Here is a 22766-nt window from a genome sequence, read left to right as displayed (position 1 = left end):
ACATGGTTATGAATTCACTGCCTGATTTTTGTGATAAAGTTTTGGTGCTAAATGTATGTTAATCCATTCATTTTAACCCATTCATGGTGGAGGAATACATGAGGGTCTTGAGAGGAAAATCCACAAAGTGTCCACAAAAGAAATTTATTATTTGAACATTTTCCACTATTTTACTGCTTAATAAAAGAAAATGTAAGAATAATTAAACAAATTTTTCTTAACTTTCCATAATACTGTTTACAGGTTGTCTCTTGAGTTTTTATGTCAAAATGCTTAAAATGCCTCAAAACTCATGAAACACTGCTTAGAAAGTGCACATCAAAAAGGCCCAAAGTCATTTTAACATTAATATGACATAATACAGTAATTAACATTACATCAATGATAAGCTTCTGAGTCTATTATCCACTGAGGCCTCATCTTTTCAGAAATTGTCACTAGCTGGCGCTGTGGGTCTTTAACAAATGTGTTTATCACTGCTAGAAAGAACCAAAAGCTTTTCATGTCTTTAAGTATCCCTGTAAAACGCCTAATAAACTCTACACTGTTCAAATCCAATAATTAAATGACTTGCTTTGTATGTGTATCTTCAGCAAAGGAAATGGTGAAATGTGTGAGTAGGTGTAAAAATGTGGAAACATGGAATAATTACTCACTTTATTTTGTACAGAGGAGAACAACAGTAACAAGTAGCAGGTAAAAACAGCTCTCATACCTATAAAAACTGAACAGACTAACTCCTATTCAGCACGTTCACATTTACAGAATAAAACCCTGCAGAACCAGGAGAACTTTCACAGCAGCACCAGTGTGTCCTGTAAACCGTGGTCCAGTTAAAGAGCTGCAATGCTGGATGATAAAGAAACTGGCTGGACCAGCAAATTAGGACCTGAGCCATGTTTCTACTTTCATTACTGATTACCATTTAAGGTGGAACAGGAACATTTGAACATGAAATCAAGCATTAAGAAACCAGCTTGAGATGGGTGAAGTGGCCTTGAGTGGATCAGCTTTGGGATATAAAAAAAGAGTAAAAAAAGAATTTTCAGTGTCTTTTCTTTTTTATTTAAAGTCTTTCTCTATGATGAGGGTCATTCCACTGCCCGGTATTCCCTCATGTCAGAGGAACACTCTTTTCCACATCGTCAGATTGATCCACACGTGAAGAGTCTCGTCTTCTGACCCTCTGGACACATCTGTCCATCAGATAAAGCCCCCTCGGCAGAGCAAAGAACCCCAGAATCACACCAAGGATCAGCGCTCCAAACCCAAATCCCAGTGCCCCGGTTTTCAATCCCTGCTGATATTCATCCTTCCACATCCAGCTCTGATGAACATCTGAAGAAAACAGACAAAACAGAGGGGTTGAATGTGATTAGTGCTCTTTAGGAAAGTCTTCAGGTAATGAAAGGTCAGAGTGCTGAGAGATGAAGACTATGGCTCCTAAATCCTGGTGGGCTAGGAATTTCAATATTTGAGCTCTTCTCTCCTTAAAAAGAGAGAAACAAAATACCACTCACAAGATCTCACACCTTTCATAACACCAACTAGGAAATTCCAGTGGAAACTGCACTCAGATGTTCAACTCTACCCCTAAACTAACACACCTTATCCAGGTAATAAAGGCCATCTGGATGTCCAGATCCAGGGTGGTGGATCTTCAGGTCCAGGACCTGTTCTAATTGTTTACATTTCACATGTTCACAGTTTACATGAATCTGAAGTGGACAGAGTTTTTGGATTTGATGAAGTTGCAGAAAAGTGTCAGAATGCTAAAAGCATTAGAAGATCACTGCAGAAAAGCTATTTTAAGGCTTGCTATTTTAAAGGCAGCTGGGTTTGTATGTATATATTTTACAGATTATGACCAAAATATTCTTCACTGTTTCTTTTCTTTTTTCGTTAAATGTACAACAACAACAACGATTACTGTATATGTGGAGAGGCTAGCCAGAGAGTCTACACAGCACAAAGACCCCAAACAGCAAGACCATCTTTATAAGCCCACCAGAAAAGCACTTACGTTTAACAGTGACCGACACTGTCCGTATGAGAGCCTCTCCATTGTTGACCTCTCTGACCATGTAGACTCCAGAGTCAGCAGGCACCAAGTCTCTCAGCACCATGGAGTTTCCACGCAGTGACACTCTGTCTTCATAGCCCGCCTTACAGAGAACGGAGCGTCCATCCACAGAGCACATCTGGACAGGGGCTACAGATCCTCCGTCAGTCCGGGAGAACGTTAGATTCACTGGATGGAACGTGAGCAGGTCCAAGATGAGGGGATCTCCAGCTGGAACTTCAACAGAAGAGCTGTGAGCTGCAGGAGAGATGAGCAGAGATCTTTGTAATTCCAGTCACACCAGCACCAAACTACCATAACACTACTGTACCATACACTGTCATACAGTCTGAGAGGAACACTAAGCACACAGTGCACATTATAGAGCATGTGGCAAAGCGGAAACCATGACGGCAGCGTTTTACAAACACTGTAATCTTTGACCAGCTTAATAAAAAGCAACAAATGATGCGGTCAAACTCATTTAGTTTCTCAGAAATCAGAAATACTTTGTTAAAGGATCATCTGTTCAGTTATTCATTGTTATGGTTGTTGAGCTGAGATACAGCATCTCCAGAGTTTAAAGAGGAATTTCCAACAAAATCAACTATGAACTTTATGAACTGTTACATTCTGACACATCAGTGCTCCCATCACAGTTTCTACTCACTAAAATCCCATGTAATATTTCACCTAAAGAGGAAGAGTGTAATGCTCTGAAACACTCACGCCTGGGCTGGAGGTTCTGGAAGCAGATCACTTTTCCGTCACATTTGGTGTGATAAAATCCTCTGGTGGTGTAATTAACCTGAGGAACGGTGAGGCTACTCTGGCCCAGGCGTCTCTCACAGCTGAACTCCAACTCTTCTTTAACTCCACATTTGGCCACTTTCTGTCCATTCCTCTCCCAGGTCTCCACCCCTGAACAGGGCTCTGGACAGGACAGAGTAGCCAGGTCATTCAGATCCGTCCATGTGGTGTCGATGAAGTTAGCCAGTGTCTGCTGACCTGCTGAAGAAGAACAAGTGTTTACAGTTATAGACAAACTGCATCACGGTCAGTGAGTGTAGATACAGTGGACGTGTTTCTACCTTAATAGCCTTTAATCTCAGTCTGTGCTCCATATATTTACTGTCTAAAGATGAAGATGTGGAAGCAGCTGAGTCCAGCCTCAGTGAGGCAGTGAGGCTGTTTAATGAAAGCAGTGAGGACTCTCACCTGATAGGACTGCAGTCAGGACTGTGAGGACCCAGAAGCTGAAGAGCTGCATGGCTGAGCGGACGCTGGATACTCAACACAGCCTGCAGATGGAAACACAAGGAACAAACACTGTTAATGACACAAAACTCATCATCTACAAAACATTACAGAGTATCTAAGATACATTTATATACTCTAACAGCCTCTTCAGATCCCTCAGCTCTCTGTTCCTACGTGGGCATCACCGTCTTTGTGTTTGTATATGATCTGTCAGTAAACTGCATTAATACCAGCATTAATATCCATCGTGTACTCACAGTTCGTCCTGTAGCTGTCAGAGGGTGGAGGTTGTAGGAGGTTATAGAGTTTGGCTCTGGCAGGTTCTGATCCTTTCTCTTCAGTTTTATCACAGAAACAGATGTTGTCAGATGGAGATCCTGTTCTGCACACAGTGAAGACAAACCACAGCTGATCCACCTGAGAAGTGTCTGCACTGCTGGAGGGAAGGTTCCTTTATAGGGCTCAAACTCGGGAAAGCCGAACATCTCGGAGGGAGGAGCCAAACTCAGGAAAGCCGAACATCTCGGAGGGAGGAGCCAAACTCAGGAAAGCCGAAAAACTCGGAGGGAGGAGCCAAACTCAGGAAAGCCGAACATCTCGGAGGGAGGAGATAAACTCAGGAAAGCCGAAAAACCTAACTGTTTGGAGGGAGGACTGAAACTCGGGGCTCTGAGTGACCAACTACACGGACCCGCTCCGCGTGCGGCTCTGTTTAACTGGCTGCCCGGATGAAACGTGTCCGACTTTTCTCCAACCCGCCCAAAGGCGCTGAGAACACGCGGCGCACGCACCTCGTCCTGCTCTATTCCGGTGTTCTTCAGGTAAACAAAGCCCACTTCAGTGAAGGCCCTCCGCACCTCCTCGCGGAGCTCCTGCAGCCGCTCTCCGGGAACGGCGTCGTCCTCATCATCTCGGAGCTTGTACTCACCAAAGTCGACGATCGGGATGGCGTCCATGCTGTGGCGCGTCTTCCGAGCAGCCGGCTAGGCGGGGACGGCGGCGTCCCCTCGCCTCCACACTCAGGAGGAGGACCGGCCGAGTGACGCGCCGAGGGCGGAGCGGTTCACTGAGCAGCGGCTTCGTTACTGCTCGCTAAGGCGGTGTTGGTGGGTGTTCAGGGGCGATTCGCCTCCTGCTGCTCGCGAACACCGCCCGGAAGCAAAAGGACATTTTAAAGTCGTGGAGAAACAAATAAGAAGCTGCAGTCGCGGGATTTGGTCAAAATCTTTCCGTCTCGCCCAGAATATCTGATCAAATCAGCCGACTGAGTACAAGGGACCGTCTGTAAAGTGCGGGACTGCGTCAACGTTGGTTTGGACCACGTTGATTTCTACCGGCTGCTGAGACCTCGACGAGAACTAGTTAAGGGGCCGTCTACAAAGTACACTACAGTAAAGTTGCAAGTCGGGTGAAGACCAGCGGGGGAAAAGCACGTTATTAAAACTCAGCCTTATGGGCCACAGAATGTCTGCCGATCACAACATGGAATTAAAGTTTTAGAAAAGAGCTGTATTTACTGCTTTGTTAACAAAAACAACAAATACTAAATACTAAGTTCACCTGCATGATTCACTACAACTCTTATATCAGCATATATAATGTCTGCCAAGCTCTTGTGACAAGGTTATGTGAATTAACTTCAATGACGTTTGAGTGTAGTGAAAAAGTCCCTTAACAGATTTAAGTAAAGCATTAAAAAGCTGTTATATTCACAGTGGTGGTGATAGGAACCAGACGTCCACCTCTAAAAGCTCCTCGCAGAAGGTTATTCCATGACATGGTTATGAATTCACTGCCTGATTTTTGTGATAAAGTTTTGGTGCTAAATGTATGTTAATCGATTCATTTTAACCCATTCATGGTGGAGGAATACATGAGGGTCTTGAGAGGAAAATCCACAAAGTGTCCACAAAAGAAATTTATTATTTGAACATTTTCCACTATTTTACTGCTTAATAAAAGAAAATGTAAGAATAATTAAACAAATTTTTCTTAACTTTCCATAATACTGTTTACAGGTTGTCTCTTGAGTTTTTATGTCAAAATGCTTAAAATGCCTCAAAACTCATGAAATACTGCTTAGAAAGTGCACATCAAAAAGGCCCAAAGTCATTTTAACATTAATATGACATAATACAGTAACTAACATTACATCAATGATAAGCTTCTGAGTCTATTATCCACTGAGGCCTCATCTTTTCAGAAATTGTCACTAGCTGGCGCTGTGGGTCTTTAACAAATGTGTTTATCACTGCTAGAAAGAACCAAAAGCTTTTCATGTCTTTAAGTATCCCTGTAAAACGCCTAATAAACTCTACACTGTTCAAATCCAATAATTAAATGACTTGCTTTGTATGTGTATCTTCAGCAAAGGAAATGGTGAAATGTGTGAGTAGGTGTAAAAATGTGGAAACATGGAATAATTACTCACTTTATTTTGTACAGAGGAGAACAACAGTAACAAGTAGCAGGTAAAAACAGCTCTCATACCTATAAAAACTGAACAGACTAACTCCTATTCAGCACGTTCACATTTACAGAATAAAACCCTGCAGAACCAGGAGAACTTTCACAGCAGCACCAGTGTGTCCTGTAAACCGTGGTCCAGTCGTGGTCCAGTTAAAGAGCTGCAATGCTGGATGATAAAGAAACTGGCTGGACCAGCAAATTAGGACCTGAGCCATGTTTCTACTTTCATTACTGATTACCATTTAAGGTGGAACAGGAACATTTGAACATGAAATCAAGCATTAAGAAACCAGCTTGAGATGGGTGAAGTGGCCTTGAGTGGATCAGCTTTGGGATATAAAAAAAGAGTAAAAAAAGAATTTTCAGTGTCTTTTCTTTTTTATTTAAAGTCTTTCTCTATGAGGAGGGTCATTCCACTGCCCGGTATTCCCTCATGTCAGAGGAACACTCTTTTCCACATCGTCAGATTGATCCACACGTGAAGAGTCTCGTCTTCTGACCCTCTGGACACATCTGTCCATCAGATAAAGCCCCCTCGGCAGAGCAAAGAACCCCAGAATCACACCAAGGATCAGCGCTCCAAACCCAAATCCCAGTGCCCCGGTTTTCAATCCCTGCTGATATTCATCCTTCCACATCCAGCTCTGATGAACATCTGAAGAAAACAGACAAAACAGAGGGGTTGAATGTGATTAGTGCTCTTTAGGAAAGTCTTCAGGTAATGAAAGGTCAGAGTGCTTAGAGATGAAGACTATGGCTCCTAAATTCTGGTGGGCTAGGAATTTCAATATTTGAGCTCTTCTCTCCTTAAAAAGAGAGAAACAAAATACCACTCACAAGATCTCACACCTTTCATAACACCAACTAGGAAATTCCAGTGGAAACTGCACTCAGATGTTCAACTCTACCCCTAAACTAACACACCTTATCCAGGTAATAAAGGCCATCTGGATGTCCAGATCCAGGGTGGTGGATGTAATTGTTTACATTTCACATGTTCACAGTTTACATGAATCTGAAGTGGACAGAGTTTTTGGATTTGATGAAGTTGCAGAAAAGTGTCAGAATGCTAAAAGCATTAGAAGATCACTGCAGAAAAGCTATTTTAAGGCTTGCTATTTTAAAGGCAGCTGGGTTTGTATGTATATATTTTACAGATTATGACCAAAATATTCTTCACTGTTTCTTTTCTTTTTTCGTTAAATGTACAACAACAACAACGATTACTGTATATGTGGAGAGGCTAGCCAGAGAGTCTACACAGCACAAAGACCCCAAACAGCAAGACCATCTTTATAAGCCCAAGAGAAAAGTACTTACGTTTAACAGTGACCGACACTGTCCGTATGAGAGCCTCTCCATTGTTGACCTCTCTGACCATGTAGACTCCAGAGTCAGCAGGCACCAAGTCTCTCAGCACCATGGAGTTTCCACGCAGTGACACTCTGTCTTCATAGCCCGCCTTACAGAGAACGGAGCGTCCATCCACAGAGCACATCTGGACAGGGGCTACAGATCCTCCGTCAGTCCGGGAGAACGTTAGATTCACTGGATGGAACGTGAGCAGGTCCAAGATGAGGGGATCTCCAGCTGGAACTTCAACAGATGAGCTGTGAGCTGCAGGAGAGATGAGCAGAGATCTTTGTAATTCCAGTCACACCAGCACCAAACTACCATAACACTACTGTACCATACACTGTCATACAGTCTGAGAGGAACACTAAGCACACAGTGCACATTCTAGAGCATGTGGCAAAGCGGAAACCATGACGGCAGCGTTTTACAAACACTGTAATCTTTGACCAGCTTAATAACGAGCAACAAATGATGTGGTCAAACTCATTTAGTTTCTCAGAAATCAGAAATACTTTGTTAAAGGATCTTCTGTTCAGTTATTCATTGTTATGGTTGTTGAGCTGAGATACAGCATCTCCAGAGTTTAAAGAGGAATTTCCAACAAAATCAACTATGAACTTTATGAACTGTTACATTCTGACACATCAGTGCTCCCATCACAGTTTCTACTCACTAAAATCCCATGTAATATTTCACCTAAAGAGGAAGAGTGTAATGCCCTAAACACTCACGCCTGGGCTGGAGGTTCTGGAAGCAGATCACTTTTCCGTCACATTTGGTGTGATAAAATCCTCTGGTGGTGTAATTAACCTGAGGAACGGTGAGGCTACTCTGGCCCAGGCGTCTCTCACAGCTGAACTCCAACTCTTCTTTAACTCCACATTCGGCTACTTTCCGTCCATTCCTCTCCCAGGTCTCCACCCCTGAACAGGGCTCTGGACAGGACAGAGTAGCTGGGTCATTCAGATCCGTCCATGTGGTGTCGATGAAGTTAGCCAGTGTCTGCTGACCTGCTGAAGAAGAACAAGTGTTTACAGTTATAGACAAACTGCATCACGGTCAGTGAGTGTAGATACAGTGGACGTGTTTCTACCTTAATAGCCTTTAATCTCAGTCTGTGCTCCATATATTTACTGTCTAAAGATGAAGATGTGGAAGCAGCTGAGTCCAGCCTCAGTGAGGCAGTGAGGCTGTTTAATGAAAGCAGTGAGGACTCTCACCTGATAGGACTGCAGTCAGGACTGTGAGGACCCAGAAGCTGAAGAGCTGCATGGCTGAGCGGACGCTGGAGACTCAACACAGCCTGCAGATGGAAACACAAGGAACAAACACTGTTAATGACACAAAACTCATCATCTACAAAACATTACAGAGTATCTAAGATACATTTATATACTCTAACAGCCTCTTCAGATCCCTCAGCTCTCTGTTCCTATGTGGGCATCACCATCTTTGTGTTTGTATATGATAAGTCAGTAAACTGCATTAATACCAGCATTAATATCCATCGTGTACTCACAGTTTGTCCTGTAGCTGTCAGAGGGTGGAGGTTGTAGGAGGTTATAGAGTTTGGCTCTGGCAGGTTCTGATCCTTTCTCTTCAGTTTTATCACAGAAACAGATGTTGTCAGATGGAGATCCTGTTCTGCATACAGTGAAGACAAACCACAGCTGATCCACCTGAGAAGTGTCTGCACTGCTGGAGGGAAGGTTCCTTTATAGGGCTCAAACTCGGGAAAGCCGAACATCTCGGAGGGAGGAGCCAAACTCAGGAAAGCCGAACATCTCGGAGGGAGGAGCCAAACTCAGGAAAGCCGAAAAACTCGGAGGGAGGAGCCAAACTCAGGAAAGCCGAACATCTCGGAGGGAGTGGCCAAACTCAGTAAAGCCGGAAAAACTCGGAGGGAGGAGCCAAACTCAGGAAAGCCGAACATCTCGGAGGGAGGAGATAAACTCAGGAAAGCCGGAAAAACTCGGAGGGAGGAGCCAAACTCAGGAAAGCCGAACATCTCGGAGGGAGTGGCCAAACTCAGTAAAGCCGGAAAAACTCGGAGGGAGGAGCCAAACTCAGGAAAGCCGAACATCTCGGAGGGAGGAGCCAAACTCAGGAAAGCCGGAAAAACTCGGAGGGAGGAGCCAAACTCAGGAAAGCCGAACATCTCGGAGGGAGGAGATAAACTCAGGAAAGCCGAAAAACCTAACTGTTTGGAGGGAGGACTGAAACTCGGGGCTCTGAGTGACCAACTACACGGACCCGCTCCGCGTGCGGCTCTGTTTAACTGGCTGCCCGGATGAAACGTGTCCGACTTTTCTCCAACCCGCCCAAAGGCGCTGAGAACACGCGGCGCACGCACCTCGTCCTGCTCTATTCCGGTGTTCTTCAGGTAAACAAAGCCCACTTCAGTGAAGGCCCTCCGCACCTCCTCGCGGAGCTCCTGCAGCCGCTCTCCGGGAACGGCGTCGTCCTCATCATCTCGGAGCTTGTACTCACCAAAGTCGACGATCGGGATGGCGTCCATGCTGTGGCGCGTCTTCCGAGCAGCCGGCTAGGCGGGGACGGCGGCGTCCCCTCGCCTCCACACTCAGGAGGAGGACCGGCCGAGTGACGCGCCGAGGGCGGAGCGGTTCACTGAGCAGCGGCTTCGTTACTGCTCGCTAAGGCGGTGTTGGTGGGTGTTCAGGGGCGATTCGCCTCCTGCTGCTCGTGTAACCGTATTATTTTTGCTCTTTCAAATTTTTTTATTGTTATTTTAGATACTTGCAGAAATATTTAATAGTTTGATGTGAACTCCCTCAAAGCTTTAACACAAAATTATATGTGCGTTTTAAGCTCAGTTCTCTGTAAAAAAAGTTTTCTTTTGGGGTTCCCCCTTTATTTGTTGTACATGGGGCACTAATTAGCGCTACACCACGCCTGAAAGCTGTGTGCTTTCCCGGGCTATTCAGTCACACGGTGACCGCTGGACTGGTAAGATGCGCATTCACTCTCTCTCGTGTAAAAGTCCCTCTTTAGGAGCTTAGAGCTCTATAAATCTGATGAAGGATGTATTATAACCTCATAGTGAAGCTGAATTGCCGTTCTTAATGAGAACACAGCGTAAATAGTGTTTTTAACCCCAGTTTTGTGCCTCATGAGTTTTTGCCTTGTGCAGGAGAGGGAGAGAGAGCGTGAGCCTGTCTGCCTGCGTGCGTGTGTGTTATGCTAACTCTGCCCCATGTTTTGTGCTCAGGTATGTTTTACTAGTAGTTTAAGTGTTTACAACTAGTTTTTAATCCAGAATTTTGATGGATTTAGTCAGTTTAAGTAATTTAGTTCTAAAAATGGCCACTTGTTGCTCATTGTGATTTAATATATGTCTCCATATGTGATAAATATACCCTCTTGTGTAGTGTTCTATATAATTTTATACGGTATCCAAGGTCTCTATCTGGCCAGTTTAAATTAGCTTGAGTTTACATTGTAATGCATTTTATTTACAGTATAAAATATTTACATTTTATTTACTGTATAAAATATTTTCATTTTATCTACAATACAAAATATTAACATTTTATGTACACTGTGTGATATTTACGTGTGTTCTGGTTGTGATATCTCCGCGGCTGGTTTTGTTTATTTCTTCTACCGATCCTCTGTTGTGCTCGATGTGGGGTTGGACTTGGTTGAATTGATGTAAAAAAAAAAAAAAAAAAAAAGGAAAACTGACACAGTCACACGGTGACCGCTGGACTGGAGAGGGAGAGAGAGCGTGAGCCTGTCTGCCTGCGTGCGTGTGTGTTATGCTAACTCTGCCCCATGTTTTGTGCTCAGTTCCAGCAATAAAATCCTGAAGTCTGACTCTCCATTGTGGTGTGGCTGATCTCTGATTGTCCGAACCTGTTTACGTCTGCTACACTCGCGAACACCGCCCGGAAACAAAAGGACATTTTAAAGTCGTGGAGAAACAAATAAGAAGCTGCAGTCGCGGGATTTGGTCAAAATCTTTCCGTCTCGCCCAGAATATCTGATCAAATCAGCCGACTGAGTACAAGGGACCGTCTGTAAAGTGCGGGACTGCGTCAACGTTGGTTTGGACCACGTTGATTTCTACCGGCTGCTGAGACCTCGACGAGAACTAGTTAAGGGGCCGTCTACAAAGTACACTACAGTAAAGTTGCAAGTCGGGTGAAGACCAGCGGGGGAAAAGCACGTTATTAAAACTCAGCCTTATGGGCCACAGAATGTCTGCCGATCACAACATGGAATTAAAGTTTTAGAAAAGAGCTGTATTTACTGCTTTGTTAACAAAAACAACAAATACTAAATACTAAGTTCACCTGCATGATGCACTACAACTCTTATATCAGCATATATAATGTCTGCCAAGCTCTTGTGACAAGGTTATGTGAATTAACTTCAATGACGTTTGAGTGTAGTGAAAAAGTCCCTTAACAGATTTAAGTAAAGCATTAAAAAGCTGTTATGTTCACAGTGGTGGTGATAGGAACCAGACGTTCACCTCTAAAAGCTCCTCGCAGAAGGTTATTCCATGACATGGTTATGAATTCACTGCCTGATTTTTGTGATAAAGTTTTGGTGCTAAATGTATGTTAATCCATTCATTTTAACCCATTCATGGTGGAGGAATACATGAGGGTCTTGAGAGGAAAATCCACAAAGTGTCCACAAAAGAAATTTATTATTTGAACATTTTCCACTATTTTACTGCTTAATAAAAGAAAATGTAAGAATAATTAAACAAATTTTTCTTAACTTTCCATAATACTGTTTACAGGTTGTCTCTTGAGTTTTTATGTCAAAATGCTTAAAATGCCTCAAAACTCATGAAATACTGCTTAGAAAGTGCACATCAAAAAGGCCCAAAGTCATTTTAACATTAATATGACATAATACAGTAACTAACATTACATCAATGATAAGCTTCTGAGTCTATTATCCACTGAGGCCTCATCTTTTCAGAAATTGTCACTAGCTGGCGCTGTGGGTCTTTAACAAATGTGTTTATCACTGCTAGAAAGAACCAAAAGCTTTTCATGTCTTTAAGTATCCCTGTAAAACGCCTAATAAACTCTACACTGTTCAAATCCAATAATTAAATGACTTGCTTTGTATGTGTATCTTCAGCAAAGGAAATGGTGAAATGTGTGAGTAGGTGTAAAAATGTGGAAACATGGAATAATTACTCACTTTATTTTGTACAGAGGAGAACAACAGTAACAAGTAGCAGGTAAAAACAGCTCTCATACCTATAAAAACTGAACAGACTAACTCCTATTCAGCACGTTCACATTTACAGAATAAAACCCTGCAGAACCAGGAGAACTTTCACAGCAGCACCAGTGTGTCCTGTAAACCGTGGTCCAGTCGTGGTCCAGTTAAAGAGCTGCAATGCTGGATGATAAAGAAACTGGCTGGACCAGCAAATTAGGACCTGAGCCATGTTTCTACTTTCATTACTGATTACCATTTAAGGTGGAACAGGAACATTTGAACATGAAATCAAGCATTAAGAAACCAGCTTGAGATGGGTGAAGTGGCCTTGAGTGGATCAGCTTTGGGATATAAAAAAAGAGTAAAAAAAGAATTTTCAGTGTCTTTTCTTTTTTATTTAAAGTCTTTCTCTATGATGAGGGTCATTCCACTGCCCGGTATTCCCTCATGTCAGAGGAACACTCTTTTCCACATCGTCAGATTGATCCACACATGAAGAGTCTCGTCTTCTGACCCTCTGGACACATCTGTCCATCAGATAAAGCCCCCTCGGCAGAGCAAAGAACCCCAGAATCACACCAAGGATCAGCGCTCCAAACCCAAATCCCAGTGCCCCGGTTTTCAATCCCTGCTGATATTCATCCTTCCACATCCAGCTCTGATGAACATCTGAAGAAAACAGACAAAACAGAGGGGTTGAATGTGATTAGTGCTCTTTAGGAAAGTCTTCAGGTAATGAAAGGTCAGAGTGCTTAGAGATGAAGACTATGGCTCCTAAATCCTGGTGGGCTAGGAATTTCAATATTTGAGCTCTTCTCTCCTTAAAAAGAGAGAAACAAAATACCACTCACAAGATCTCACACCTTTCATAACACCAACTAGGAAATTCCAGTGGAAACTGCACTCAGATGTTCAACTCTACCCCTAAACTAACACACCTTATCCAGGTAATAAAGGCCATCTGGATGTCCAGATCCAGGGTGGTGGATGTAATTGTTTACATTTCACATGTTCACAGTTTACATGAATCTGAAGTGGACAGAGTTTTTGGATTTGATGAAGTTGCAGAAAAGTGTCAGAATGCTAAAAGCATTAGAAGATCACTGCAGAAAAGCTATTTTAAGGCTTGCTATTTTAAAGGCAGCTGGGTTTGTATGTATATATTTTACAGATTATGACCAAAATATTCTTCACTGTTTCTTTTCTTTTTTCGTTAAATGTACAACAACAACAACGATTACTGTATATGTGGAGAGGCTAGCCAGAGAGTCTACACAGCACAAAGACCCCAAACAGCAAGACCATCTTTATAAGCCCAAGAGAAAAGTACTTACGTTTAACAGTGACCGACACTGTCCGTATGAGAGCCTCTCCATTGTTGACCTCTCTGACCATGTAGACTCCAGAGTCAGCAGGCACCAAGTCTCTCAGCACCATGGAGTTTCCACGCAGTGACACTCTGTCTTCATAGCCCGCCTTACAGAGAACGGAGCGTCCATCCACAGAGCACATCTGGACAGGGGCTACAGATCCTCCGTCAGTCCGGGAGAACGTTAGATTCACTGGATGGAACGTGAGCAGGTCCAAGATGAGGGGATCTCCAGCTGGAACTTCAACAGATGAGCTGTGAGCTGCAGGAGAGATGAGCAGAGATCTTTGTAATTCCAGTCACACCAGCACCAAACTACCATAACACTACTGTACCATACACTGTCATACAGTCTGAGAGGAACACTAAGCACACAGTGCACATTCTAGAGCATGTGGCAAAGCGGAAACCATGACGGCAGGGTTTTACAAACACTGTAATCTTTGACCAGCTTAATAACGAGCAACAAATGATGTGGTCAAACTCATTTAGTTTCTCAGAAATCAGAAATACTTTGTTAAAGGATCTTCTGTTCAGTTATTCATTGTTATGGTTGTTGAGCTGAGATACAGCATCTCCAGAGTTTAAAGAGGAATTTCCAACAAAATCAACTATGAACTTTATGAACTGTTACATTCTGACACATCAGTGCTCCCATCACAGTTTCTACTCACTAAAATCCCATGTAATATTTCACCTAAAGAGGAAGAGTGTAATGCCCTAAACACTCACGCCTGGGCTGGAGGTTCTGGAAGCAGATCACTTTTCCGTCACATTTGGTGTGATAAAATCCTCTGGTGGTGTAATTAACCTGAGGAACGGTGAGGCTACTCTGGCCCAGGCGTCTCTCACAGCTGAACTCCAACTCTTCTTTAACTCCACATTCGGCTACTTTCCGTCCATTCCTCTCCCAGGTCTCCACCCCTGAACAGGGCTCTGGACAGGACAGAGTAGCTGGGTCATTCAGATCCGTCCATGTGGTGTCGATGAAGTTAGCCAGTGTCTGCTGACCTGCTGAAGAAGAACAAGTGTTTACAGTTATAGACAAACTGCATCACGGTCAGTGAGTGTAGATACAGTGGACGTGTTTCTACCTTAATAGCCTTTAATCTCAGTCTGTGCTCCATATATTTACTGTCTAAAGATGAAGATGTGGAAGCAGCTGAGTCCAGCCTCAGTGAGGCAGTGAGGCTGTTTAATGAAAGCAGTGAGGACTCTCACCTGATAGGACTGCAGTCAGGACTGTGAGGACCCAGAAGCTGAAGAGCTGCATGGCTGAGCGGACGCTGGAGACTCAACACAGCCTGCAGATGGAAACACAAGGAACAAACACTGTTAATGACACAAAACTCATCATCTACAAAACATTACAGAGTATCTAAGATACATTTATATACTCTAACAGCCTCTTCAGATCCCTCAGCTCTCTGTTCCTATGTGGGCATCACCATCTTTGTGTTTGTATATGATAAGTCAGTAAACTGCATTAATACCAGCATTAATATCCATCGTGTACTCACAGTTTGTCCTGTAGCTGTCAGAGGGTGGAGGTTGTAGGAGGTTATAGAGTTTGGCTCTGGCAGGTTCTGATCCTTTCTCTTCAGTTTTATCACAGAAACAGATGTTGTCAGATGGAGATCCTGTTCTGCATACAGTGAAGACAAACCACAGCTGATCCACCTGAGAAGTGTCTGCACTGCTGGAGGGAAGGTTCCTTTATAGGGCTCAAACTCGGGAAAGCCGAACATCTCGGAGGGAGGAGCCAAACTCAGGAAAGCCGAACATCTCGGAGGGAGGAGCCAAACTCAGGAAAGCCGAAAAACTCGGAGGGAGGAGCCAAACTCAGGAAAGCCGAACATCTCGGAGGGAGTGGCCAAACTCAGTAAAGCCGGAAAAACTCGGAGGGAGGAGCCAAACTCAGGAAAGCCGAACATCTCGGAGGGAGGAGATAAACTCAGGAAAGCCGAAAAACCTAACTGTTTGGAGGGAGGACTGAAACTCGGGGCTCTGAGTGACCAACTACACGGACCCGCTCCGCGTGCGGCTCTGTTTAACTGGCTGCCCGGATGAAACGTGTCCGACTTTTCTCCAACCCGCCCAAAGGCGCTGAGAACACGCGGCGCACGCACCTCGTCCTGCTCTATTCCGGTGTTCTTCAGGTAAACAAAGCCCACTTCAGTGAAGGCCCTCCGCACCTCCTCGCGGAGCTCCTGCAGCCGCTCTCCGGGAACGGCGTCGTCCTCATCATCTCGGAGCTTGTACTGACCAAAGTCGACGATCGGGATGGCGTCCATGCTGTGGCGCGTCTTCCGAGCAGCCGGCTAGGCGGGGACGGCGGCGTCCCCTCGCCTCCACACTCAGGAGGAGGACCGGCCGAGTGACGCGCCGAGGGCGGAGCGGTTCACTGAGCAGCGGCTTCGTTACTGCTCGCTAAGGCGGTGTTGGTGGGTGTTCAGGGGCGATTCGCCTCCTGCTGCTCGTGTAACCGTATTATTTTTGCTCTTTCAAATTTTTTTATTGTTATTTTAGATACTTGCAGAAATATTTAATAGTTTGATGTGAACTCCCTCAAAGCTTTAACACAAAATTATATGTGCGTTTTAAGCTCAGTTCTCTGTAAAAAAAGTTTTCTTTTGGGGTTCCCCCTTTATTTGTTGTACATGGGGCACTAATTAGCGCTACACCACGCCTGAAAGCTGTGTGCTTTCCCGGGCTATTCAGTCATACGGTGACCGCTGGACTGGTAAGATGCGCATTCACTCTCTCTCGTGTAAAAGTCCCTCTTTAGGAGCTTAGAGCTCTATAAATCTGATGAAGGATGTATTATAACCTCATAGTGAAGCTGAATTGCCGTTCTTAATGAGAACACAGCGTAAATAGTGTTTTTAACCCCAGTTTTGTGCCTCATGAGTTTTTTGCCTTGTGCAGGAGAGGGAGAGAGAGTGTGAGCCTGTCTGCCTGCGTGCGTGTGTGTTATGCTAACTCTGCCCCATGTTTTGTGCTCAGGTATGTTTTACTAGTAGTTTAAGTGTTTACAACTAGTTTTTAATCCAGAATTTTGATGGATTTAGTCAGTTTAAGTAATTTAGTTCTAAAAATGGCCACTTGTTGCTCATTGTGATTTAATATATGTCTCCATATGTGATAAATATACCCTCTTGTGTAGTGTTCTATATAATTTTATACGGTATCCAAGGTCTCTATCTGGCCAGTTTAAATTAGCTTGAGTTTACATTGTAATGCATTTTATTTACAGTATAAAATATTTACATTTTATTTACAGTATAAAATATTTTCATTTTATCTACAATACAAAATATTAACATTTTATGTACACTGTGTGATATTTACGTGTGTTCTGGTTGTGATATCTCCGCGGCTGGTTTTGTTTATTTCTTCTACCGATCCTCTGTTGTGCTCGATGTGGGGTTGGACTTGGTTGAATTGATGTAAAAAAAAAAAAAAAAAAAAGGAAAACTGACACAGTCACACGGTGACCGCTGGACTGGAGAGGGAGAGAGAGCGTGAGCCTGTCTGCCTGCGTGCGTGTGTGTTATGCTAACTCTGCCCCATGTTTTGTGCTCAGTTCCAGCAATAAAATCCTGAAGTCTGACTCTCCATTGTGGTGTGGCTGATCTCTGATTGTCCGAACCTGTTTACGTCTGCTACACTCGCGAACACCGCCCGGAAACAAAAGGACATTTTAAAGTCGTGGAGAAACAAATAAGAAGCTGCAGTCGCGGGATTTGGTCAAAATCTTTCCGTCTCGCCCAGAATATCTGATCAAATCAGCCGACTGAGTACAAGGGACCGTCTGTAAAGTGCGGGACTGCGTCAACGTTGGTTTGGACCACGTTGATTTCTACCGGCTGCTGAGACCTCGACGAGAACTAGTTAAGGGGCCGTCTACAAAGTACACTACAGTAAAGTTGCAAGTCGGGTGAAGACCAGCGGGGGAAAAGCACGTTATTAAAACTCAGCCTTTATGGGCCACAGAATGTCTGCCGATCACAACATGGAATTAAAGTTTTAGAAAAGAGCTGTATTTACTGCTTTGTTAACAAAAACAACAAATACTAAATACTAAGTTCACCTGCATGATGCACTACAACTCTTATATCAGCATATATAATGTCTGCCAAGCTCTTGTGACAAGGTTATGTGAATTAACTTCAATGACGTTTGAGTGTAGTGAAAAAGTCCCTTAACAGATTTAAGTAAAGCATTAAAAAGCTGTTATATTCACAGTGGTGGTGATAGGAACCAGACGTCCACCTCTAAAAGCTCCTCGCAGAAGGTTATTCCATGACATGGTTATGAATTCACTGCCTGATTTTTGTGATAAAGTTTTGGTGCTAAATGTATGTTAATCGATTCATTTTAACCCATTCATGGTGGAGGAATACATGAGGGTCTTGAGAGGAAAATCCACAAAGTGTCCACAAAAGAAATTTATTATTTGAACATTTTCCACTATTTTACTGCTTAATAAAAGAAAATGTAAGAATAATTAAACAAATTTTTCTTAACTTTCCATAATACTGTTTACAGGTTGTCTCTTGAGTTTTTATGTCAAAATGCTTAAAATGCCTCAAAACTCATGAAATACTGCTTAGAAAGTGCACATCAAAAAGGCCCAAAGTCATTTTAACATTAATATGACATAATACAGTAACTAACATTACATCAATGATAAGCTTCTGAGTCTATTATCCACTGAGGCCTCATCTTTTCAGAAATTGTCACTAGCTGGCGCTGTGGGTCTTTAACAAATGTGTTTATCACTGCTAGAAAGAACCAAAAGCTTTTCATGTCTTTAAGTATCCCTGTAAAACGCCTAATAAACTCTACACTGTTCAAATCCAATAATTAAATGACTTGCTTTGTATGTGTATCTTCAGCAAAGGAAATGGTGAAATGTGTGAGTAGGTGTAAAAATGTGGAAACATGGAATAATTACTCACTTTATTTTGTACAGAGGAGAACAACAGTAACAAGTAGCAGGTAAAAACAGCTCTCATACCTATAAAAACTGAACAGACTAACTCCTATTCAGCACGTTCACATTTACAGAATAAAACCCTGCAGAACCAGGAGAACTTTCACAGCAGCACCAGTGTGTCCTGTAAACCGTGGTCCAGTCGTGGTCCAGTTAAAGAGCTGCAATGCTGGATGATAAAGAAACTGGCTGGACCAGCAAATTAGGACCTGAGCCATGTTTCTACTTTCATTACTGATTACCATTTAAGGTGGAACAGGAACATTTGAACATGAAATCAAGCATTAAGAAACCAGCTTGAGATGGGTGAAGTGGCCTTGAGTGGATCAGCTTTGGGATATAAAAAAAGAGTAAAAAAAGAATTTTCAGTGTCTTTTCTTTTTTATTTAAAGTCTTTCTCTATGAGGAGGGTCATTCCACTGCCCGGTATTCCCTCATGTCAGAGGAACACTCTTTTCCACATCGTCAGATTGATCCACACGTGAAGAGTCTCGTCTTCTGACCCTCTGGACACATCTGTCCATCAGATAAAGCCCCCTCGGCAGAGCAAAGAACCCCAGAATCACACCAAGGATCAGCGCTCCAAACCCAAATCCCAGTGCCCCGGTTTTCAATCCCTGCTGATATTCATCCTTCCACATCCAGCTCTGATGAACATCTGAAGAAAACAGACAAAACAGAGGGGTTGAATGTGATTAGTGCTCTTTAGGAAAGTCTTCAGGTAATGAAAGGTCAGAGTGCTTAGAGATGAAGACTATGGCTCCTAAATCCTGGTGGGCTAGGAATTTCAATATTTGAGCTCTTCTCTCCTTAAAAAGAGAGAAACAAAATACCACTCACAAGATCTCACACCTTTCATAACACCAACTAGGAAATTCCAGTGGAAACTGCACTCAGATGTTCAACTCTACCCCTAAACTAACACACCTTATCCAGGTAATAAAGGCCATCTGGATGTCCAGATCCAGGGTGGTGGATGTAATTGTTTACATTTCACATGTTCACAGTTTACATGAATCTGAAGTGGACAGAGTTTTTGGATTTGATGAAGTTGCAGAAAAGTGTCAGAATGCTAAAAGCATTAGAAGATCACTGCAGAAAAGCTATTTTAAGGCTTGCTATTTTAAAGGCAGCTGGGTTTGTATGTATATATTTTACAGATTATGACCAAAATATTCTTCACTGTTTCTTTTCTTTTTTCGTTAAATGTACAACAACAACAACGATTACTGTATATGTGGAGAGGCTAGCCAGAGAGTCTACACAGCACAAAGACCCCAAACAGCAAGACCATCTTTATAAGCCCAAGAGAAAAGTACTTACGTTTAACAGTGACCGACACTGTCCGTATGAGAGCCTCTCCATTGTTGACCTCTCTGACCATGTAGACTCCAGAGTCAGCAGGCACCAAGTCTCTCAGCACCATGGAGTTTCCACGCAGTGACACTCTGTCTTCATAGCCCGCCTTACAGAGAACGGAGCGTCCATCCACAGAGCACATCTGGACAGGGGCTACAGATCCTCCGTCAGTCCGGGAGAACGTTAGATTCACTGGATGGAACGTGAGCAGGTCCAAGATGAGGGGATCTCCAGCTGGAACTTCAACAGATGAGCTGTGAGCTGCAGGAGAGATGAGCAGAGATCTTTGTAATTCCAGTCACACCAGCACCAAACTACCATAACACTACTGTACCATACACTGTCATACAGTCTGAGAGGAACACTAAGCACACAGTGCACATTCTAGAGCATGTGGCAAAGCGGAAACCATGACGGCAGCGTTTTACAAACACTGTAATCTTTGACCAGCTTAATAACGAGCAACAAATGATGTGGTCAAACTCATTTAGTTTCTCAGAAATCAGAAATACTTTGTTAAAGGATCTTCTGTTCAGTTATTCATTGTTATGGTTGTTGAGCTGAGATACAGCATCTCCAGAGTTTAAAGAGGAATTTCCAACAAAATCAACTATGAACTTTATGAACTGTTACATTCTGACACATCAGTGCTCCCATCACAGTTTCTACTCACTAAAATCCCATGTAATATTTCACCTAAAGAGGAAGAGTGTAATGCCCTAAACACTCACGCCTGGGCTGGAGGTTCTGGAAGCAGATCACTTTTCCGTCACATTTGGTGTGATAAAATCCTCTGGTGGTGTAATTAACCTGAGGAACGGTGAGGCTACTCTGGCCCAGGCGTCTCTCACAGCTGAACTCCAACTCTTCTTTAACTCCACATTCGGCTACTTTCCGTCCATTCCTCTCCCAGGTCTCCACCCCTGAACAGGGCTCTGGACAGGACAGAGTAGCTGGGTCATTCAGATCCGTCCATGTGGTGTCGATGAAGTTAGCCAGTGTCTGCTGACCTGCTGAAGAAGAACAAGTGTTTACAGTTATAGACAAACTGCATCACGGTCAGTGAGTGTAGATACAGTGGACGTGTTTCTACCTTAATAGCCTTTAATCTCAGTCTGTGCTCCATATATTTACTGTCTAAAGATGAAGATGTGGAAGCAGCTGAGTCCAGCCTCAGTGAGGCAGTGAGGCTGTTTAATGAAAGCAGTGAGGACTCTCACCTGATAGGACTGCAGTCAGGACTGTGAGGACCCAGAAGCTGAAGAGCTGCATGGCTGAGCGGACGCTGGAGACTCAACACAGCCTGCAGATGGAAACACAAGGAACAAACACTGTTAATGACACAAAACTCATCATCTACAAAACATTACAGAGTATCTAAGATACATTTATATACTCTAACAGCCTCTTCAGATCCCTCAGCTCTCTGTTCCTATGTGGGCATCACCATCTTTGTGTTTGTATATGATAAGTCAGTAAACTGCATTAATACCAGCATTAATATCCATCGTGTACTCACAGTTTGTCCTGTAGCTGTCAGAGGGTGGAGGTTGTAGGAGGTTATAGAGTTTGGCTCTGGCAGGTTCTGATCCTTTCTCTTCAGTTTTATCACAGAAACAGATGTTGTCAGATGGAGATCCTGTTCTGCATACAGTGAAGACAAACCACAGCTGATCCACCTGAGAAGTGTCTGCACTGCTGGAGGGAAGGTTCCTTTATAGGGCTCAAACTCGGGAAAGCCGAACATCTCGGAGGGAGGAGCCAAACTCAGGAAAGCCGAACATCTCGGAGGGAGGAGCCAAACTCAGGAAAGCCGAAAAACTCGGAGGGAGGAGCCAAACTCAGGAAAGCCGAACATCTCGGAGGGAGTGGCCAAACTCAGTAAAGCCGGAAAAACTCGGAGGGAGGAGCCAAACTCAGGAAAGCCGAACATCTCGGAGGGAGGAGATAAACTCAGGAAAGCCGGAAAAACTCGGAGGGAGGAGCCAAACTCAGGAAAGCCGAACATCTCGGAGGGAGTGGCCAAACTCAGTAAAGCCGGAAAAACTCGGAGGGAGGAGCCAAACTCAGGAAAGCCGAACATCTCGGAGGGAGGAGCCAAACTCAGGAAAGCCGGAAAAACTCGGAGGGAGGAGCCAAACTCAGGAAAGCCGAACATCTCGGAGGGAGGAGATAAACTCAGGAAAGCCGAAAAACCTAACTGTTTGGAGGGAGGACTGAAACTCGGGGCTCTGAGTGACCAACTACACGGACCCGCTCCGCGTGCGGCTCTGTTTAACTGGCTGCCCGGATGAAACGTGTCCGACTTTTCTCCAACCCGCCCAAAGGCGCTGAGAACACGCGGCGCACGCACCTCGTCCTGCTCTATTCCGGTGTTCTTCAGGTAAACAAAGCCCACTTCAGTGAAGGCCCTCCGCACCTCCTCGCGGAGCTCCTGCAGCCGCTCTCCGGGAACGGCGTCGTCCTCATCATCTCGGAGCTTGTACTCACCAAAGTCGACGATCGGGATGGCGTCCATGCTGTGGCGCGTCTTCCGAGCAGCCGGCTAGGCGGGGACGGCGGCGTCCCCTCGCCTCCACACTCAGGAGGAGGACCGGCCGAGTGACGCGCCGAGGGCGGAGCGGTTCACTGAGCAGCGGCTTCGTTACTGCTCGCTAAGGCGGTGTTGGTGGGTGTTCAGG

General features: G+C 44.1%; 6 protein-coding genes and 2 long non-coding RNA genes across 12 annotated transcripts; 2 read left to right on the top strand and 6 right to left on the bottom strand.

Moving 5' to 3' along the window:
• Positions 1–640: 640 nt before the first annotated feature.
• On the bottom strand, positions 641–3719 carry LOC108412284. Of its 2 annotated transcripts, none has more exons than XM_037531506.1 (5): positions 3580–3719; positions 3281–3363; positions 2792–3073; positions 2024–2320; positions 641–1338 (listed from the first exon to the last, which is right to left on the bottom strand). In XM_037531506.1, exons 2-5 carry the CDS (start codon positions 3330–3332, stop codon positions 1115–1117), a joined length of 855 nt encoding a protein of 284 aa, XP_037387403.1. In that variant the 5' UTR covers positions 3333–3363; positions 3580–3719; the 3' UTR covers positions 641–1114. The 2 variants fall into 2 exon arrangements, with proteins under 2 accessions (XP_037387403.1, XP_037387404.1); XM_037531507.1 differs by having other exon boundaries at positions 2792–3070.
• A 165-nt stretch (positions 3720–3884) lies between these two features.
• On the bottom strand, positions 3885–9828 carry LOC119261784. Its single transcript, XM_037531522.1, has 2 exons — positions 8932–9828; positions 3885–3918 (listed from the first exon to the last, which is right to left on the bottom strand). Exon 1 carries the CDS (start codon positions 9663–9665, stop codon positions 8952–8954), a length of 714 nt encoding a protein of 237 aa, XP_037387419.1. The 5' UTR covers positions 9666–9828; the 3' UTR covers positions 3885–3918; positions 8932–8951.
• Positions 5738–8796, bottom strand: LOC119261780. Of its 2 annotated transcripts, none has more exons than XM_037531510.1 (5): positions 8667–8796; positions 8368–8450; positions 7879–8160; positions 7112–7408; positions 5738–6446 (listed from the first exon to the last, which is right to left on the bottom strand). In XM_037531510.1, the coding sequence occupies exons 2-5, from the start codon at positions 8417–8419 to the stop codon at positions 6223–6225; spliced, it is 855 nt and encodes a 284-aa protein (XP_037387407.1). In that variant the 5' UTR covers positions 8420–8450; positions 8667–8796; the 3' UTR covers positions 5738–6222. The 2 variants fall into 2 exon arrangements, with proteins under 2 accessions (XP_037387407.1, XP_037387408.1); XM_037531511.1 differs by having other exon boundaries at positions 7879–8157.
• A 5-nt stretch (positions 9829–9833) lies between the features above and the next one.
• Positions 9834–11415, top strand: LOC119261793. Its single transcript, XR_005129198.1, has 2 exons — positions 9834–10114; positions 10299–11415. It is a non-coding gene; the product is annotated as an uncharacterized LOC119261793 (long non-coding RNA).
• A 903-nt stretch (positions 11416–12318) lies between these two features.
• On the bottom strand, positions 12319–15377 carry LOC108416737. 2 transcript variants are annotated; one of them, XM_037531508.1, is made up of 5 exons: positions 15248–15377; positions 14949–15031; positions 14460–14741; positions 13693–13989; positions 12319–13027 (listed from the first exon to the last, which is right to left on the bottom strand). In XM_037531508.1, exons 2-5 carry the CDS (start codon positions 14998–15000, stop codon positions 12804–12806), a joined length of 855 nt encoding a protein of 284 aa, XP_037387405.1. In that variant the 5' UTR covers positions 15001–15031; positions 15248–15377; the 3' UTR covers positions 12319–12803. The 2 variants fall into 2 exon arrangements, with proteins under 2 accessions (XP_037387405.1, XP_037387406.1); XM_037531509.1 differs by having other exon boundaries at positions 14460–14738.
• Positions 15378–15627: 250 nt separating this feature from the next.
• Positions 15628–22766, bottom strand: LOC119261785. The gene is made up of 2 exons (XM_037531523.1): positions 21870–22766; positions 15628–15661 (listed from the first exon to the last, which is right to left on the bottom strand). The coding sequence occupies exon 1, from the start codon at positions 22601–22603 to the stop codon at positions 21890–21892; it is 714 nt and encodes a 237-aa protein (XP_037387420.1). The 5' UTR covers positions 22604–22766; the 3' UTR covers positions 15628–15661; positions 21870–21889.
• LOC119261794 lies at positions 16190–18596 on the top strand. Its single transcript, XR_005129200.1, has 2 exons — positions 16190–16733; positions 17314–18596. It is a non-coding gene; the product is annotated as an uncharacterized LOC119261794 (long non-coding RNA).
• LOC119261781 lies at positions 18676–21870 on the bottom strand. Of its 2 annotated transcripts, none has more exons than XM_037531512.1 (5): positions 21605–21870; positions 21306–21388; positions 20817–21098; positions 20050–20346; positions 18676–19384 (listed from the first exon to the last, which is right to left on the bottom strand). In XM_037531512.1, the coding sequence occupies exons 2-5, from the start codon at positions 21355–21357 to the stop codon at positions 19161–19163; spliced, it is 855 nt and encodes a 284-aa protein (XP_037387409.1). In that variant the 5' UTR covers positions 21358–21388; positions 21605–21870; the 3' UTR covers positions 18676–19160. The 2 variants fall into 2 exon arrangements, with proteins under 2 accessions (XP_037387409.1, XP_037387410.1); XM_037531513.1 differs by having other exon boundaries at positions 20817–21095.

Source organism: Pygocentrus nattereri, chromosome 20, assembly GCF_015220715.1.
Source record: "Pygocentrus nattereri isolate fPygNat1 chromosome 20, fPygNat1.pri, whole genome shotgun sequence".
Lineage (NCBI taxonomy): Eukaryota > Metazoa > Chordata > Actinopteri > Characiformes > Serrasalmidae > Pygocentrus > Pygocentrus nattereri.
This window is presented reverse-complemented; position numbering and strand designations above follow the sequence as displayed.

Bases quoted from the DNA above. Each gene is read 5' to 3' on its own strand.
- LOC108412284 (XM_037531506.1), bottom strand. From the start codon at position 3,332: ATGCAGCTCTTCAGCTTCTGGGTCCTCACAGTCCTGACTGCAGTCCTA. The intron at 2,321-2,791 runs GTGAGTGTTTCA...TCTCTCCTGCAG, and splicing joins CCAGAACCTCCAGCCCAGGC to CTCACAGCTCTTCTGTTGAA. The intron at 1,339-2,023 runs GTAAGTGCTTTT...TGTTTTCTTCAG, and splicing joins AGTGTCGGTCACTGTTAAAC to ATGTTCATCAGAGCTGGATG.
- LOC119261780 (XM_037531510.1), bottom strand. From the start codon at position 8,419: ATGCAGCTCTTCAGCTTCTGGGTCCTCACAGTCCTGACTGCAGTCCTA. The intron at 7,409-7,878 runs GTGAGTGTTTAG...TCTCTCCTGCAG, and splicing joins CCAGAACCTCCAGCCCAGGC to CTCACAGCTCATCTGTTGAA. The intron at 6,447-7,111 runs GTAAGTACTTTT...TGTTTTCTTCAG, and splicing joins AGTGTCGGTCACTGTTAAAC to ATGTTCATCAGAGCTGGATG.
- LOC119261784 (XM_037531522.1), bottom strand. From the start codon at position 9,665: ATGGACGCCATCCCGATCGTCGACTTTGGTGAGTACAAGCTCCGAGAT.
- LOC108416737 (XM_037531508.1), bottom strand. From the start codon at position 15,000: ATGCAGCTCTTCAGCTTCTGGGTCCTCACAGTCCTGACTGCAGTCCTA. The intron at 13,990-14,459 runs GTGAGTGTTTAG...TCTCTCCTGCAG, and splicing joins CCAGAACCTCCAGCCCAGGC to CTCACAGCTCATCTGTTGAA. The intron at 13,028-13,692 runs GTAAGTACTTTT...TGTTTTCTTCAG, and splicing joins AGTGTCGGTCACTGTTAAAC to ATGTTCATCAGAGCTGGATG.
- LOC119261781 (XM_037531512.1), bottom strand. From the start codon at position 21,357: ATGCAGCTCTTCAGCTTCTGGGTCCTCACAGTCCTGACTGCAGTCCTA. The intron at 21,099-21,305 runs GTGAGAGTCCTC...GTTCTTCTTCAG, and splicing joins CCTGACTGCAGTCCTATCAG to CAGGTCAGCAGACACTGGCT. The intron at 19,385-20,049 runs GTAAGTACTTTT...TGTTTTCTTCAG, and splicing joins AGTGTCGGTCACTGTTAAAC to ATGTTCATCAGAGCTGGATG.
- LOC119261785 (XM_037531523.1), bottom strand. From the start codon at position 22,603: ATGGACGCCATCCCGATCGTCGACTTTGGTGAGTACAAGCTCCGAGAT.